Source organism: Nipponia nippon, unplaced genomic scaffold (genome assembly GCF_047370975.1).
Source record: "Nipponia nippon isolate SJK-2023a ecotype South Korea unplaced genomic scaffold, ASM4737097v1 scaffold_1, whole genome shotgun sequence".
Taxonomy (NCBI): domain Eukaryota; kingdom Metazoa; phylum Chordata; class Aves; order Pelecaniformes; family Threskiornithidae; genus Nipponia; species Nipponia nippon.
The window spans coordinates 9015720-9035215 of record NW_028262290.1 but is presented as its reverse complement, the minus strand read 5'-3'; the positions used below and the strand labels follow the sequence as shown (position 1 = coordinate 9035215).

General features: G+C 40.9%; 1 protein-coding gene across 1 annotated transcript in view; it reads left to right on the top strand.

Moving 5' to 3' along the window:
* TG (thyroglobulin) overlaps positions 1-19496 on the top strand; it is a 158754-nt gene that overhangs the window by 124989 nt on the left and 14269 nt on the right. The window contains exons 42-45 of the mRNA XM_087733838.1: positions 1953-2117; positions 2855-3022; positions 10399-10580; positions 14967-15074. Of these exons, the coding sequence (XP_087589964.1) occupies positions 1953-2117; positions 2855-3022; positions 10399-10580; positions 14967-15074 (623 nt within the window). The remainder of the gene's footprint in view (positions 1-1952; positions 2118-2854; positions 3023-10398; positions 10581-14966; positions 15075-19496) is intronic.

Genomic DNA, 19496 nt, shown 5'->3' with positions numbered 1-19496 from the left:
CAAGCATGCTCAGATCTGATGTTGAAGGATATGTTTGCCAGATTAATGGATAAAGATTGTGTAATCCTAGATCTAATTTCTCTGCTATAACAAGGAGGCACATAATTCCTTGCTCCAAATGAAAAGCAAGGAAGCTACTCTTCTGAGGGAAGTTGGCATGCTGTGTTATCCCTTTTCTAGTCTCACTCACCCTAGTTCTGGTGAACATGCTCTTCTGAAGGCCAGGCAAAAAAGCAATGTTCTCATTCTGTGTCCTGGGGACACCCCCACACACAGAAATACTCTCATCGAGGATATTTTTCTTTCTCTCTCATGACCAATTGAGTCAGTGCACCTAGTCAGCAGCTGGCAAATATCGTGCTTTACAAACACAAAATAGGCCACCGCAAATCCCACGTGAGGATAGAGCCCATTGCTCACTCGAGTTCTCATCTAAATCAAGGGCGGAAGTGAGGAATAAGACCAAGTGGTGTTTATTTCTTCTTCTTTATTTCTTTGCCCTCTTAAAATCAGAGATCGCTCTTCCAGTGCCCCAGGACTGACAATCTTTAGCTTTTTCCTTTGCTTATCTGCAACCATCTGCATCTTAGTCATTAAGCTAATAACAGTGCTTGTTTTCCAGATCTCTTAAAAAGGAAGAGAAACCTTTCAGGAAGGTAGTGGCACTGGAAATTCCACATACAGTGAACTAAAAAGACTGTCTCTACATCCAAACAATAACCTCTCTCTAATTATTTTTGGAAACCAATTTCTCCAGTTGTGAGCAATAGTATCCTATTAGTATCAATGGGTCTGCTTGTTTGAAATATAAAAAAAATTCTGGGTGCTGGCCAGGGCTGCACAGAGTTCTTCAGGCTCAAAGGTTTGAGACAATTTCAAACTAAGGATTTGCTGTTTGTTTTCTGTTTCTTTTCAACTTGCTCTTGGTTTTATGCTTTTTCAGACTTGTAGTTATGCTTTGAGCAAATTCAGTAAGAAGTAAGTTAATCAGTTGAATAGATCGGGGTCTTTCATATCATGCATCTAGGGTTTGTGTTTTTTTTAGAATAAGGAAGCTAATTTTAGCAGTTATATAAACTGATGTAAATGTTTGGAAATTAGTCATTTGAACCATGTCAGAGCTATTCCAGCCTTTCTGTTCTGGGTCAGATCTTATCAGATTTATGCTAATTTATCTGCATTTTCAATAAGTAGTTTTCATCGTTACTCAACAATATTGTACCATCTTTTCTTGGTGAGGACCTTTTCCATGCTGGCACAGCTGTAGGAAAGAAACAATGAGTCTGGGATGAGACTGGACTGTAATCTGTGCTCTGATTTTGATGTGCTCTGGCTCTGGTTGATCTTCTGCAGCTTGGTTTAGCCTTTTGTTCCTACTGCCTCTGCTCATAGCTCTTCTAAACTCTCACTGCTCCTTTGGTTAGCTATCTTAGAGTTTCTAGCCTAAATTTATTTACACTCAATATGAATAGTTAATGCCCATTTGGCCTTGTACCAGCATTGTCCTAAGGTATAAATAGCTGTTCTCCATGGATTCATTTATAAAGTCTCAGTCCTTGCCTACCACAGTTAAGGAAATAAAACTCTATTTAGTCTCCTCTTGTAAGATGGACTCTCCGTTCCCTGATACGCCTCGCAGCACCTTCTTTGTATCTGCTCCTGTCTGAATGTTTCTCCTTCCAGCAAAGTTTTCAGAAAGATTTGTGACATGGTTATAGACATAACATAGACACTTTTCAGAGGTCTTCCAAAATAACTATGGCAGGGATGGAAACAGCCAGACCTATCCTTTTTCCCTTTGCTTTGATCATTCAAACTTACTTCTTATGATTTAAATTCCAGTGTATTACATTCTGCAACTGGGCAGATTTTGCTTTTGATCTTTTTTACCTGCACCAGGGGACCAGGTGTTTTGACAGCATGTGTTGACTGATATTGTCTTTCCTTTCCAGGGAGGTTCAGCTTTTTCTCCAGCATCCATTATTACTAAGAGGAGAGCGCAGACCCAAGCAGCAGTCCTGGCTGAAGAAGTGGGATGCCCTTCATCCACCAGTGAGGAAATTGTAGCCTGCCTCCGCCAATTGCCTGCTCGTGTCCTCAACGATGCGCAGACTAAGGTAGAGCATAGCAAAATATATGTCATTGGCAAGGAATCAAAAAGTTTCCATTGACATGAAGATGTGAGGAAGCTTAAAAAATAAATTGGGCTGAATCCTTGTGAAAGAGGAACTGGACTAGCTTTGGTAGAGTAATGCTGATGTCCATGGTATCCACCTCTGACCTATGAATACTCACAGCTTGATTCTCCTTTAGACTAAATTCCTTTTACACTACTTTGACCACATGTTCCAAAATTAATCTAAATATAGTTTTTACCTTCTTTCAGTCCCCTCTCATCTGACCATGGGTTTTACTCTAGAGGAGAATCAAGTGTAGCTTCAGTAACTGCATTTTTGCAGAAAAGGAAGTGGGGAGGGATATCAGTGCTCTGTCTCTTAAGGGGGAGACTTGTGAAAGCTGCAGTATAAATGATTCTAGAGATGGATCCTTTACCCACAGATTAAAACACCCACTGGCAATACATTTTCTGATCAGGACCAGCATAGAGCCAATCCCTAATTTAAAACAATATTTTTATGACTATAAGACCATCAATTGTCTTGGCCTGTACAGCTTGTTTCACCTACTGAGACTGTCAGCAAAAGCTTTGCTTCCTGCCAATGGTGAGTTTGCACTTATATTAACTGACCACTTGTCCATCTGAAGGCTATCAGCTCAGTTTTCTGAAACATAACTACAATGGAAATGACCAGGGTAAGTTAACTGCACTATTATTGCTTTTTTGCTAATCTAGCTCCTAGCTATAAGTGGTCCGTTCCAGTACTGGGGTCCAGTGATGGAAGGAATTTACCTTCAGGAACCTTTAGCTAAAGCCCTGCAGCGCCCTCAACTTCGGAAAGTAGATCTGCTCATTGGAAGTGCTCAGCAAGATGGGTTGATCAGCAGAGCTAAGGCAATCAAGGTAGGAAGAGATTCACTGTTAAAGGAACTGATGGTATTACTATTACTATAGTGATGACGGTAATCATATGCAGCCAGGACAGATCCTTTTTGATTTCTACAATTTTGTGAATTATACTCCATGCAAATATGGAAAGGCATTGTCCATCTCCAGCTAATCCTGTTTAGGCTGATTAATGGCATTGTTATTTGTTGATTAACACTACTGGGGGAGATATGAAAATGTTTAGCATGCATTAATATGCAGCAGTATGTTTTACTGTCTCTGAAATCCTATTTATATTGCGATCTCAGTTGTATATCACAAAGACGAAATCAAGCTCTTAACTTGGTTATGAGGTTCTTCACTGTGCAGCAGAGCTAAGTCAGTCTTTTCCATGCCAACGTTTGTTTTTTTTTTTTTTTTGCAGCAAGCTTTTTTCTCTGTTGCCTTTAAGAAGTATGTTTTCTTGTAAAGATGATTCTGAATATGGGCTAGTTATGACTAAGAATAGCACTGGCCTGATGTATGGTCTAGGGTTTCAGGGCATAAACTGGTGAAATGAAAAAGAGTTGCGTCCATGCTGTACTTTGGACATAAAAGTCCTCAAAAGCATGAAGGTGTACCCACAGGGATTTTGCTTCTTCTTGTGAACCCTCTGGCACTGTCTGTTCTTGAGACAGCGTATCAACCTCTTCTAGTTTATTTGCCCTTCTCTGCGATGAGAACAATAGCACTTCCCTGTTTAACACCACCAAATTAAATTAAATGTTTCAACCTGCTCAGCTATATGTTAAGAAATCAACAGGAGAATGTAACATGACAGGGATTATTTTAAGGGTTATCTAAGTGAATTGCAGGTCTTTTGCTATCTTTCTATAACTGTGTGGATTTCATCTCTTAGGAGGCAGTGAAAGGTTAATCCCAGTTTCTCTTTGCTGGTAGCCAATAACATATAGACCAATTTTCTTCAGAATTAATGATAAAATTACCCCTTTGAAAGAAGGCTTTTTGACCCCCCTGAATAAAGTTCATATTGCTTGTTTAGTCTCCACCAGAAATTTCCTGCTCTTATTTAACGTATCTTTCTCTTTTGGAATCAATTAAAAGAGGAAGTCAGGCATACGAAACAGACTGTGATGCTGGAGGCCTGCAGATAATGATGCAGACCCTGTGAGAAGGGAATAAACCTCAGTAACCTCATTACAAGTCATGTGCTGAAGACTAGGAAGTGAAATTCTTTCCTTTACCACTATTTCCACGTGTCAGTTGTCTGCAAAACTGAAATGAAATTCCATGATGTATTAGAGATAATGCAACAAATCATGGTGTTAATGAAAGCCACAAGTGCTAAAAGCCAACACTGTCAGGTTGAAATGAAAAGGAAAACCACTTGTAACTGAGAGCTCAGCAGTAAAATGTTGCCTTTCAAAAAAAAAATCTGGAATATCTTCTTTATTTAAAGGCTTGCAGAAAATAAGATTACAAGGGGACTCAAAAAGTTGGTGCAACTCAGCCCTAAGAAATGGTCCTATCTACCTCAACCTGAGAGACCTGTTTTAACATCTCCTACTGTTGGAGATCTTCTGATCTCCTTTGACAAGGGTTTAACTATCCTTACTTAGAAGGACAGTTAATTTCTTTACTAGCTATTATAATAGTATCTACCTTACTTGGTGCTACTGCTGTAAGTCAGATTCCATCTCTGTTCCAGAAAATTCATAATGTTCATGGTAGCTGGTTATTTTTTGTTTTCTCTCTTGTGACTTCTTTAAGCTGTTTTCATGTTCTCAGTAAGAACTGATGATTTTTTAACACACGTTTTCCTCTATTTCTATTTTCCTGTGTCTTCAGGTTTTTAGGGCTTGAGGGAATATGACTGTTTTGACCAGTTTTTATTCCTGTCTTTAGATTGTTTTCTTAAAGACTTACTGCAAGGTTAATGTTTCCTGATTTCATAGAATCATAGAATCATAGAATCGTCAAGGTTGGAAAAGACCCTTAAGATCATCGAGTCCAACCGTTAACCTATCACTGCCAAGTCCATCTATACCATGTCTTCAAGCACTGCATCTATCTGTTCTTTAAGTACCTCCAGGGATGGGGACTCAACCACTTCCCTGGGCAGCCTGTTCCAATGCTTGACCACCCTTTCAGTGAAGAAGTTTTTCCTAATATCTAACCTAAACCTGCCTTGGCGCAGCTTGAGGCCGTTTCCTCTCGTCCTATCACTCGTGATTAGGGAGAAGAGTCCTTGTCCACACAGTTAGTGTATTAATTGCTGGGAAACTGTTATCCTTCCTCCATCATTGAGCTGTTTAAGAACATGCATTTTCCAGGTCCTCAAGAGCATTTCTATTTCATAGCCATGCATGGTTGCAGTCAAAGTGAGATGATAAAGTCCTGAGTAGTCCACAGATGTCCTTAGCTACAGTGGCAGAAACTGGTGTGTGTGGTCGTTGTTACCAAGAAGTCTGTGCCCCGTTTCCTCTGTCATAATGTCATAAAGGATCCTTGATCTGTGCTAAATGTCCTCTCCCTACAATAGACCTAAAAGAAGGATTTGAGACAATCCACACTGTATCCCACTCTTCTACTTTATTCATTTTAAGGGTTCCCTTGAGGTAGATCTGACTTGCATCTTTCTGGGAAAACCCAAAGCTGGTTTTACTGATATACTAAGGAAGGTGGGAGGGCTTAGCTGGTGGACAAAGCACTGATATCAACTTGGGGAACCAAGGCATAGTTCCTAGTTTGCCTCTGACTACAACCAAGTTATTTGATCTGTTCTACAAAGAGGGGATCAAACCTCCCTGGGGTGAAAATCCATCTATGGATGTGCTCCAACTCTGCAGAGAGAAGAACCATGTATGTATTTGGGTAGATAAATGGCACAATTAAAAGGTCCTATGGCAAGTGTATGGAATTGGCATTGGTCCTTCATTTCCATCTCCTTTAGGATGACTGATTTCAGTGTAGAGTGCAAGGAGTGGGGGGATAGAAAAATTTAACCCCTGCTGACCTGTTTCACCAGTTCCTGGGAATAACTGTACGGGCAAATTCAGCCAAAGGCTTGCTCTATTAATCCTGGTCTTGCTCTATTAATACTGAGCCTGTAAATAGTGAAGAGACACTTTTAGCCATTTGGATGCAAGCAAGCTTGAGACGTGATGCAAATCTTATCACCTTAGACTGAAATTACATGCAAGTTTTATAAACTCTTAGCAGTCGAGTCTTAGGAGTGAGAGTAAAACCTCTAGACTGCAACCAGACCCGAAGGTGGTAAATTCAGTTGGCACCATGTTGTTCCGTGGGGGCTTTCTGGCATTTGGTTGTGTTGAGTGTCTCTGTACTCCCACTGCAACACTGTGCTTATGCCTGTTAAGACCTTTACTATTAAAAATGAAACAGAAAGACAGAAGGCACCACTTATGTGCTAGCAAAACATTTATGTTTGATTTGTTTACAATTAAAGGCTGAGGTCTCAGTGATGCTTGCAGCAGAGAGTATGTTGAACATTCATGCTCAATGTCTTGCCCATGGAAATGACCATCTTATGGCATTCACTTGAATGCTTATTCATGTGAACTGAGACAGATTTACCACTTCCTGGAGCACTTTGTACTCATCCCCAGTGCAGCCATCAGATGGTTGAAACTAAGTGAGAAACAAAGCAGAGTTTGTTAAGGGAATGGCAAGTGGTGCCATAATGCACTATTATGTGGCATATGGAGCAGTTAAGCCTGAATCCGTTAACTGCAATTCCCATGGCAGACCTTCAGGAATATTAGCTTTGAGCAGCCATAGATTAGGGCAGCTGAGCAGAAACCTCTAAAAATATCAATTTCAATTCCCAACTGGGCAAAATTTTATCCCTATGCTATATGTGATGCTCAGGTGGGAGGATCTAATGGTTCCAGCTGGCATTAAATATACAGAGTCACTCATGCTGATCTATATCTGTGTTAGTCTGTATATGCATGTAAGTCAGTACAGCCCTGTTTATATGCTCCATATGTTCTATGCCTACTATGTAATCTCCACATTGCAAGGATTGTTAACTTTCTTTTTAGTTGGAAGACTAAGGCTGTACTTTATGTGTTTTCTTTCTTTTTCTTTCCCTCCTTAGTACAAATCTAGTTGGCTGCAGAACCCAGAACCAGGACATAGGGGAGTGGATAGACGGAAATATAGTTTATTTACACAACATAAGCAACTGAAGCTATGCAGACCTGATCTTCCATCCTCCACTATATTAGTCAGTTAATTTCTTTATAAAGGTATTCAGCAACATGCAACAGATGGCAGATATGTTTATATTAATTGTAACAACTAGGGGAGCAGTGTCCTGATAAATGCCATCAGTGAGGAGAATGGGCTGATATCAGCTCTTTACTTCATCTTGTAGCTATCTGGAATCCTTGAAACACTCTGTTTGAATGGCTGGCAGGTCTTTCACCATCTTTTGTGGCAATGTTTATCAAAAACCATTTAAATCCTAAGATCTGTCCATATTCTGTTAGTATTATTGCTATTCCAGTTTGTCAGAAAAGTACATTTTGCCCCTTGGAAGATGTAAATGTTTCATCGACCAACTGCTACAATTTCTCTTTAAATAAAACACTGGACCAGATTAATTCATGTGCCCAGAAGCTATGCTGCAGGAATAAGAACAGTAAGAATTATATAACTCATTATTTAGACAATGTTTATGACTGCTTTGCATCACCAGAACAGTAGAAAATGGTGCACCTGCAGTCTTTAATTATTTTCTTACTTTCTAAAAATAGTTGAAAACGCCACTATAACTCTGAGGTCAGTTGTTAATACCTCTTTAAAGATTAGCAGAATGTAAATTATTTTACATAATGTACAGCTGTTTCTATTAATCTGGTAGCAGCTGTTGTATCTACTGCTATTTGAAAATTGTTCCTTGGTCATATATTTTCTAATAGGAAACATTTTTTGGACATGGAAAATTGGTCAAATTGAAGCAATTTCTGAAAAGTTAAGATGCTTTGTCTTTTTAATGTTTCATGGGTTTTGCTTTGAATGTATTGTATTGTTTTGTTTTGTTCTATCACGTTAAATTCAGATGTTTAAATTATATTACATTGTAGCCAAAGCAACACTTGAGACATTCTGTTTCAGATTGTGCTCTCCAAACCTCTAGCACCTTGCAGCTCAGGGACTTCCTAGCCTGAATTGGCCTTTCCGTAATTAATAACCATCAACTGATTCTTTTATTTTTTTTTTAACTCAAAAAACTGTTCATGATACTTCATCTTCACCAATTTTGGCATCTGCAAAACCATGTGGAAAGGAGTTCCTCAGCTTAACCATGTGTTGTATGATGATTCATGTCCTCTGTGGTTTTCAACTGTAATGTTTATTTGATGCTCGGTAGTTGATGAGGCAGAGAAGGATCAGTTCCTAGGGTACATAATCATTACCCTAAGTTTTTTTCTCTTTCTTTTTGTCTCTGTTATCCATGACAGGTGTAGAATAAGGTGACAAATCCATTAAAAATACCCCAACAAAATGAAAACATTGCATGAAAGTTGCTTTGTACAGGACGCTTTACACAGAAGAGTTGCGCTCTGCATTGACACAGAAAAGCATCTGTTCTTATCCATATCTGCTAGCCAAATCTGCCAGCTCCTGTCACCAAATGAGAGATTCCTAATTAGACAGCAGCAATGCTTCTGCTGGTTAGTAGGGAGCTGAACTGATGTGCGCCGAAGCCAATGGGAAGGTTGCTTTTGAATTCAGTGAATCTGCAGTCAGGTCCTCAGTGATAGTTTCTGTTTCTTGCAGAAAATTATACGTATCCTTGCTGTATTTAAACTGAATGATTTTGCAGGCGAGTGTGCTGTGCAGTTTCCTATGTGGCATTTGTGCACATGAAGTGACGTGTCATGTGTGAGGTGCAGATCTTTTTCAAAGTGCAGCTGTATTAATAAAACTGGCACCACATGACTCTTTTCACATTGCGTGGGCCAAAATCTAGCAAAAGAAGAATTTATTACAAATACAAGGAAAATTGCCAAGATCTTTTTGGACCTTAGGATATTCGGTAGTGTTTTGAAATCCCTTGTAAAGTCACTTAATCAAAATGCACAAAGCGTTAGAGTACATCAGTAAGGACAGGCCTCAGCCTCAGCAGATGGGGACTTATTTTCCATCTTTCATTTCTGTGAATCTGTTGAAAAGTAATTATTCCCTCTGTACTTTCTGTATAGGGTTGTGGAAAGATCTAGCTGCGTGATGAAAACCAGCTGCGGGCCATCAAAATAATATATTCAGTAAAGCATCTATGGTAACTGGACTGGGCAGACACCAGCCTATTTTGCATCAGACTGACTGCCCAAAATAATATAGGTGGTTTACTAGAGCTTTCTTGCTGGAGTTCTTATACCAGGTTTCAGCCAGTGTGTGTTTGCAAGGTGCTCTGTTTAGAAAGGACTTGATCCACAGGAAGGTTCAGCTCTCTTTCTGAACTTGAAATACATTATTTAAAAAAAAAAAAAGTGAAAATCTGAGTTGATAAAATAAAAAACTTGCTTAAAGAAAGATGTGGTGAAAACTTCCAGCAATTTTTAGCTTTGGTAAAAATAGGGTCGGGTAAGCAGTTTGGCATAGAAGATGGTTCCCCTGCTATCAGTAGTTCTGCAGTGACATGGGCACTCTGCTCTGGGAAAAAATGCCTTTATGTCAGGAAAGGTTTCAGACCACAGAACTCATGAAAAGGACATTTCAAGGTAGGTCTGTCTGAAAGGCCCTAGGCGTTATAAAGTTTGAAGATCATGGCTGCTACTTGAGAGAGGGGGATTTCTTTTCCAGGGCTAAGGCAGATATTAGTCCAGAAGGGCCCTAAATACAGGCCTTATGGCAGCCACATTTCTTTGTAGGTGTTTCCAGAAGAGGCAGAGTGATATAGCCATGAAATGGCTATATGGCGTGTTCGCTTTCTGGACTTCCCAAAGGAAAGGAGCAATAGCTCCCTCTGTCCCCTTTAGTTTTCCTGCAGGGAGCTCATCAGAAAGACAGCATTGAGCACACCCACACTGGAGAACTATCCATATGGACTACTTCTGTGGGAGCCAGCTGGGTTTCTGTAGTATTAGAGCTACATCTGCACAGCACTGTACCTTTGATTTGGATTTACCAGCTTAGGGATTCAGTCCTATAGTATGTTTTGAGGAAGCCAACACAGCTGGCTGGTGACAGTCTTAGGAAGGCAAAAGTAGGAATGTCCCCTACTTCTTCCCTTAGGAATCAGAGATCACCTCAGAGAGGACTCATTCCAGCAGAGGGAGATCAGAGCCTATATTGTTCCATTAAAAATCTACCTTTTGGTTTTGTTTGTAAATTCCATGTATGCATTTTGTTCTCAGAAATTTGAAGAAAGTCAAGGAAGAGCCAACAGCAAAACAGCCTTTTATCAGGCTCTGCAAAATTCTCTAGGAGGAGAAGACTCCAACTCATTCATTGAAGATGCAGCTACGTGGTATTACTCCCTTGAACACTCAACCGATGATTATTCATCCTTTTCCAGGGCTTTGGAAAATGCCACCCGGTAAGAAACTCATTCTATTACACCTGTGTGATTGGGGTTAAGCAAGGTTTGTTTTGCTTATCTGAAGTGTGCATTTATATTCTGAAAACCTTGAGAAATTTCTTTGCAAATGAACAGAAAATGGGCAATATGATTTCATTTTCCATGAGGTTTCCAATGTCATTGGTAAACAGAAATTGAACTGACTTTTATGCCATGTGAAAAGTTTGAATTGTCTTTCCTGAACTGTATATTGGATTCAGACTGCTAATGCTTCTTTGTGTACTCTTTCATGTCAAAGACGTCTTGGTTGTTTGCACAGTCTGCATCAACTATTTCTTGAGTCCTCTCATCTCTGTGACAGTAGAAGAACTAATAGACTGGCTTCTGTTCACAAACAGTCACCTAATTATACAGTTAGATACTTTTCCTAGTTTTTGCAAATTTGGAGAGTGGTCAGGTTTGAAAACTTTGATTTCAGGAATTACATTAATTTTTATATAATGAAACTGGCAAAATATATTTCTTCACAACGTCAGGCTTTCCACAGATGAGTATCCTGTGTAAAACAGTGAAGCATTTGTGAATGTTCAGAAAAGAGGCTCCCAACCCCATTCTGTGCATTGCTAATCTCCATTTTACCTATGGCAGAAGAATCCCCTTAAGCTTATTCATGTATTCCTTGACCCTTGGGTAATCATTTATGCCAGTGTACAGCGATAGTATAATGTCACCCAATCCACATTTTGCTCCCTTTGCGTATGGTTTCCCATGGTGAGAGAAAGCAGAATCAGGCATCAGGATGCTTCTGTAGGAAGTCGTCTTGTGAAGGTGAAAGGAGAACACACGATATCTGACTCTTGCCTTGATTGATCCATCAGGACACACCGTAGACTCACAGTGCCTCTCAGCCCCTTCCAAAGAAAATAGTGATGACATGTCAGCAGACGGATGAGCAACTTGCCTCCAGTATATACACTCCCACACTTTGCATTGAAACATTGCAGGCAGGGACCATTGGGAAGTGGAAGAGGAGCAGTGGGCCATGTTCACACCACCTAGTATATATGTATAGCTTCAACCCTTAACTGGGTATGGCATCAGGGTCCAGCAGTTCTGGATAACAGTCAGTTTGAAGAGTTCATTGCCCTGTTGAACTAGGACTCCACAGCAGTCGTGACACCTATGGCAGGCCATAGAGATTGGTGGATATCTTTAGCTCGGGTCACATGATGGTTTGGTCTGCAGAGAAGACTATAGATTTTGCTCTCTCCCCCATCGGCAGCCAGTTTGCTTTAGCCAGTTACAGATCTTGAGCTGTGATGGGGTGGGCCAATTTTTCTGAAAGGAGGCAAACTGAGGGGAAATATCCTTACGCCCTCTTTCCTGCCTCTATGCAAACTTGTGGTCTGAATGTTTAAAAGTTGAACAGATTTTCAGAAAATTAATCAAAAAGCTTTTTCCCTATTACTGTCTCTGCTTCATGGGCAGATTCATTATGAAACCTCTTTACATTTCTAAAGTGATGTGTTTTATAAGCTGGTGGTTTGAGTCCTAGTGTGCCCATCCAAGCTGTTTCACCTCTGTTCTGAACCGATACATCATAGCTACAAGCTCCTGGTATCTGCGCTCTCAGTGTTACAGCTTTCTGTCCCACCGTGAGCCTCTCCATGAGACCTCAGAGACAAGGTTTTCCTTTCAGTAGGTCTTTGTCCTCCATCAGAATTGCAGGGCATTGCTCCAGGGGAGCCTCAGGGAGCAGGAGATGAACAGGAGCCAAGATTCACTTGGAAACATCTGACCCAAGACACGAGTGACCAAATCTGTTTGGGGAAGGTTTCTGGGTGGTCCAGGTGTGCCGGTGCATTGCGGTCATGGAGTAAACAAGCCAGAAGGCTGTGGGTTGAGCTTTGTGCCATTTATCGAGTGTCACACCATGCTGCATTTGCCCTGCCTCGTAGCCTGTCCCAGGGACAGGCCACCCATCACTGCGGCATCTGGGGCCACTGCATGCAGCACACGTGGAAGCGCTGTGGTTCATGGGCATTAAAGCCAGAACTCATCTTCACTCTTTCCATCACCACTGTTACCATGGGGCTATCATCCTATAGTCAGATCAGTAAGGTTTTAAGCCATAATAAAACACTGAAGGACTTAAATTTTAACCCTTCCCACCCAGAGATACTTCCATAAGGAGCTGTTATAACACAGGGCTGTTGAATTTGCTCATCCACATTCAGCGCAGGGCTCAGTGTGGTGCAAACACTGACTTTTGCAAAGCTACGATGGGTAGCACACTGCTTGCTTGCAGCAGGAATGCGATAAACAAGTAACTCCTCTGGCTCTCTGCCTGCGAGCGCCCTGCAGCAGCCTCACGGGCATAGGGGTTACCTGCTTGTTTATGGTATGAGGCAAATGACTTGGCTAAGGAAAGAAGTGAATGGCTTAAAGAGTCACCACAAGCAAGCAGAAGGATGAATAGTGAAACCAGGACATCTGATAATAATCCTTTGCTTTAAACACTTTGGAAATTTCTCCAGCTACAGGAGAAAGGGAGGGAGACAGCAGTTACAGAATGACAGTCATCTACATCAGTATCACATACATTATGGAGAAAAGAGGGTTTTGGTTCTGGTTTTTTTGTGTGTGTTTGTTTTGGGTTTTTGTTTTCTGTTCATTTTTTTTAACAAAAAACTTACTACCAGTATAGATGTGTAACCCAAGAAAAGTTCTGTGTCAGGAGGTTATAATTAATTGCTAAAGTTTTAACAGGATTATAAAGTGTGAGAAAGCAACATAAGTGGTTGCTATAAACTACATACATTGTGCATATTTTGTGGTTTTAAAATATTTCCACTTTTGAAATTGTTATAGCTGCAATTCTCCAGTATTTTTTCCCAGGTATAAAATGAGTTTCGTTTTCTTTTTCTTTCCTTTTTTTTTTTTTTTTTTTTTTTTTTTTTATTCCATGCCTGTAAGAAGCAGCTTTCATTTTTGTGGTTACTATTTTTTAAATTTTTTTTTTACTTCCTCAGAATAGCTGACTTTACCCCCCCCCCCCCAGCACCAACTGAGAATCAATTTTAAGTGGTGAAATGTATCTCAAAGCATTTCTAGAGAGCTAATGGTCTCCACAGACTCCCTAGTTTTCAAAGACCATCTGCTCCTCTAAAACCCCTTGCTGGTAGGCATGTGAAGAAGAGTAATTTTCGTTTCATATGGGTGTTGTCAACCATAACTGTCAAAGAGTATTGTGGTCAGTCAGCCCATAGCTTGTGGTATCACAGATGGTCTTAAAATAAACTCTGCCGAACCAAGATAGCTACCCAAACAGTGCCTTTCATAATCATATCAGTTAAATATAGCAACATGTTTTTATGCTTCTCTGACAGTGTTCTTTCTTGCCATCAGTCATTCTTTTTTTACCTACCAAGTTTGAAGGAGCAGCTACTGTTTCAGATTCACAAGACCAAGAATTGAAACCTCCCACTTCTGCAGCAGATAAGTTTGTGTGTGCTCATGTAGTTATGGATATATAAACACCCAAAGAGTGTGCTGCATCTTTGGGCACATGTAGAACGAGAAGTGGTGATATGTGTGTATATAATATTGCCTTGAGGAATCATAACGAGATATCTTGCAGTAAGGTGTCCTGTTTTCTGCCTGCCCCTTTTGAACCGCTTGTGCTCCTTCCGGCTACTGCTCACCCCACCTTCCAGCCTCACTTCTTGGGTAAATGGAAGCTAGGAAGGTTTGGATATATTTGCTTCACTCATACCTTTGTATTGCAATATCTAGTGATAAATTGATCATTTAAGTATCTCATTCCACTCTTCTTGATAACCTTCTCTCCCAGACGTACTGCACCAGATATTCCATATTGATGAACCCTGCCAGAGGCCCTGCAAGATATCTCCAAAAGTGGTCTCTTACTTCTTCCACCTCTGGAAACTCTACCCCAAAAAATCACACAGAAACAAATGCAGAAATGATATTATTGATCCATAACCCAGAAAATATATAAGCCCTTTTACTAGATGCCATTGCAACCTAGTGGTGCCAGAAGAAGGAGCTTTCTACTATTACAAGCATGAGCCCCCATAAACTAGACTAAAATGGGATTGTTTTTTTGGCCAGGATACTCATGTGTCAGACCTTGTTGCTTTAGTACCATTACCATTGTTCAACACTTCATAAAACGTAAAAAAATTTAGTGAATTCTAAGTTGTACGGGGCTCATAGAGGGTGAACATGGTTTCCCTCAGTGCACTTGAAGGCAGAGATATGAGCTGTTTTGGAAGATCTAAAGGCGGCTATCAATATAGAGAGAGGTCTGTTGGTTGTGGGTTTTTTTCCTTTCTTCTGTTATGTGACTGTGTCTGTTCCCTGCTCTTTCTTTTTTATCAGTGACCAGTTTATCATGTGTCCCATCATAAACATGGCCAGTCACTGGGCTGCTGCCTCCAGAGGAAATGTCTTCATGTACCACGTACCTGAGAGTTCCTCACAGAGCAGGTAAGGAGATGTATTTTATTATGTTTCTTGGATTTAGAGTTTGCAAAACCAGGGCTGTCTGTTTGGGCACCCTGTAGAGTAAATGGATAGATGTAGGTATGAGCAGTTTGGATTAGCAAAGGAGGGATTGGGCTCTGATAGATTATTTCTCCCTGTTGGCTATATAGGAATGTTGTTTCTGAACTCAGGCACTTCAAGTTAGATGTCTAAATTAAGTTTCCCTTTTCCAACTCACCTACCTTTGCCAGTTCCAGATAGCCTTTTAAATTGCTACTCTATATCTGATAAATATCCCACAAAGAACCAGAATGTGGTCTAAGTCATCGGGAGCCCACAGCTCTCAAGGTAAATGGGGTAACATTTCCTAAGGACTCAACATTAATTGAACACTGCCCCCTTTTGAAGGCAATGCAGTTGTACCACAGTTACACTGAGTGGCCTTCAGTGTGGGCAGGGTCTGGGGTTTATTCCTTCCTGCTCCAGCACCGTGACTTGTGATCAGCCGACAGACTGTCTCATGGGAGGAAAAGTATTTTTGAATGCAAGCATTTGCAGACTCAGGCTCTATGTCATCCTTCATGTTAGCAGCTTGCTTGAAAAATTTGCAGCAGGAGAAGCTGTATCATATTTTAGACAGAAAGGTTTAAATGCCCGTGGGAGATGCAAATGCCTTGTTCCCTTGGGCATAGAACAAGCTAGTAGTCAGCGGCTATTAAGGTGACCTTCCCTGGTTTTATTTTAGACCCAGCCCCTCCCAGAAGTCAGAATGAGACACTGAGGTTTGCAGGCAGTGGTCAGCACTTTGGGCTGCGATGTGACATACCACGGTAGCTCCTGGTCCCTTGCTCTCAAAGGCTGAGTGATCAGAAACTGCAGTGATAGTAGCCCCTCCTCTCCCCTAGATCCGCACATTAGGGCAGCAAAGCACACAGGGACGCTTATCTTCTAGCTGTTTCCTTATGAGGGAGCAGTGCTTGTCCCCTGCTCCCTGTACTGCCCCGTACCTCTCTTCAAGAAAGATTTCTGAGACCTTTTCCTTTTTCTCAGGCTTCCTCTGAAAGGGTTCAGGGGAGGGGCAACGGGTTCCTACAGGCACCATTTGATACTGTGAAGTTCCCTGTGACCTACGTGGGTCTTTTTCCTTTCCTGATAGCGTAGTGAAAAAGCATTTGAAAGAAACCAGCCAAGATCTAGGTTACAGATGAAGGCCATTATGCTGTGGTAACACAGGCTCGCTTTCTTTTTAGCCAAGAAGAAGTTAATCCTCAGGGAGCCGTTATTTTGCTGGCAGCTCCAGCGGGAATGTTCGCAGTGCTCCGTTTGGCTACCGATAGGCTCAGATAAGTGACTTTTACAAGGCTCCAAATAGGGCCGAGCTATGGTATGCCAAAAATCCAGCCACACAGAAAGAAAAGATGTGTTCTCAAATTAGCTAGGAAGTTTCCTCTTGCTTTGGAGAATGATAGTGACCCAGCCATCTACGATAAGATCTTATTTGAAAGTAGATGAAATAGTACTCATACAACTTAGAGACACTGGCTTTGAGGCAGTGATTTTGAACTGATGAGAATTTCGTCTTCTATCTAGCCCTATTTAAGTTTCTCTTGTGCTCAAGTTATTTAGCTCTCCTCACAGTCTTCAGTGCAGTAAGTTTACGTAGCACTTAGCTACACATCTTAATAATATTTATGTTGTCAGTGGTCTTCTAAGCTAATTACTTTAACTTTTAGTGTAAAACTTACTATTTCACTTTTTCATAACCCTCTTTAAAAGAACAAACAAAGCCAGTATGCTGTCTGAAACTTGTGGGAATGTGAGGCAGAGGCTCAAATGCCTCAGGCTAAGCTACTTGCAAGGAGAAATGGGCCCAAATTGGTATGCTGCATTTACATTCTTACTCCTTTCGTCTTTATTTATGCTTAAGTACTGTTAAAATAAATGTTGTTTAGGTTGCAAAGGCAAGCACTTAAACAGAAATTGCAGAATTCATCTTGTCCCCGTACCGAAGAATCTCATTTGACATTGTGACGTGACTATGAAGTGATACCCTCGTTTTCCCAAGGGACCCCACACTAGGTCCTCTGCTGAATATACTGCAAGTTTTTTGTTCAGACATTGTTGTCATTCATTCCTAAATGAATCCTTCCTTATTCTTCACCCCAGTTTTGCCATGTGACCTCTCTCCCTCACCCTCCCTACAGCATTCCCTCCTCCACATAGTATACGTGCATTGCAGGCTGTCCAGCACCCTCACTGCATGCCAATGAAGTGATGCTGTCGAGGGTAGGAGCTTCACATGGGAGAGTGGCCTTAACTGCTGAAAACTGTGAGAAACCATCAGTAATCTGAAACCAACAAAACACAGGGTTCAGGAATACTATTGGTGATTTGCCCGACTGGATTAAAACCAATAATGTACAGGAAACAGCCTTCAAGTAGAATATATAAACTAATCTTGGGGAAAGATCTGGCAACCATGTCACCAACTCCCAAGGAGCTCCCCTAACCACTGGAGTAATGAGCCCTGCCAGTTCTCAAGTTCTTCATTGAAAATTGTGACTCTTCTTAGGAGGAGGAGCAGAGGTAGATACTCTGCCAAGTAACCTGCAGCTTAGCCTGGAAGGTAGGATGTGTGGGTTTGAACTTGCTCAGCAGAAGTGAGAATTGAATCTGGGACCCTGCAAACACTCTAGAGGAGGGCAACGAAGCTGGTGAAGGGTCTGGAGCACAAGTCTTATGAGGAGCGGCTGAGGGAACGGGGGTTGTTTAGCCTGGAGAAGAGGAGGCCGAGGGGAGACCTTATTGCTCTCTACAACTACCTGAAAGGAGGTTGTAGTGAGGTGGGGGTCGGCCTCTTCTGCCTAGTAATGAGCGATGGAACGAGAGGAAACTGCCTCAAGCTGTGCCAGGGGAGGTTTAGGTTAGACATTAGGAAAAACTTCTTCACGGAGAGGGTGGTCAAGCATTGGAACAGGCTGCCCAGGGAAGTGGTTGAGTCTCCATCCCTGAAGGTATTTAAAGAACGGATAGATGTGGTGCTCGAGGACATGGTATAGATGGACTTGGCAGTGATAGGTTAATGGTTGGACTCGATGATCTTAAGGGTCTTTTCCAACCTTGACGATTCTATGATTCTATGATTCTATTAAATTCCTGAATAGAAGAACCCTGTTACAGCCATTTCTTTGTGTTAATGAATGCGATAACCAACAGTATATTTTGCATATAGTAGGCATGTACAGGATATTCTGTGAGTATACATACTGGATCAGATCCCCCCTGGTGATTGTAGCTGCAGGAGCACCTCATTAGATATTCCTGATCACTCATAGGCATTTGACAGAAAAATGATTTCTCAGCCTGTTTGATATTACATCGCATCTGCGTTTTCTGAGGTACAGACCTTTGCTTGTAAAAATGGAAACTTCTATAGTATTATGTCCATAGGGTAACAGAAGGGATAAAATACTGATTTTTTGGTCTTTCGTGTCTAAAGTCTTCTTAAGATCTCAGTTTACACAGGATATGGACCTTTCCCTCTTTGTGTTTATCTATATCATAAAGATGATGATGATAATATAATTATACATTATAGTTAATAATCACTAATAGCTACTTCACAGAGGTATTGGAAAGAGTACATTAAAATAATATTGTGTTCAGATAACTACAACAATGGCAGACTATTTACTCTTAGATAAAATATTCTGGCTGAGGAAATGGCCATTCACTAATTAAGATAAGGCACAGTATAGCAACACATTCTCTAATTTCTACTCTGTCACCTCTCTCCTACTTTATGTGTGTCTCCCAAAATGTGTAACAGAAGAGAGACTTAAAATGCAGAGATGAAAAAGTACTGGTATTTCCTCTTGTTTCACATGGAGCAGTCCCATAATAACTCACAGCAAGATAAACAAGAGGGAGGGAGAAGTCAGCCAGTAAAGACAGACCCAACTGCAATGATAAAAAGTAGTCAGAAAGTTATTAAACAAGGAGGAATTTTTACCAGTACAAGTCAATTAGCAAAAGTTTGTCTCACAACTGGCTGTTTCTAAAATGTACACACATACACACATTCAAGCATGCATAGATACAGGGGTAAGATTAAAAAGGCCATGCTAAACTGATGTCTATGACATATGTGGAAAATCACATAAAACCATGAACTGACAATTTTCATACAGATGAATGGATCTTGCAGAGAGCAAACGAATATCTTCTTCCATGTGGTAGCATTGTCCCCAGCTTGGCGTAACACCATGTCTGCTTTAGTCTTCAGTTCCTATTTGAATAAGGAGCGAGATGCACAGCCAGCTCCTGTATTACCAATCTGTGGTAAAAATATATACATAACCCAGATGCCATTTTCTCACTCTTCTTGAGAACACGTAGGCCTTGGAGTAAACATTTATTCTAAAC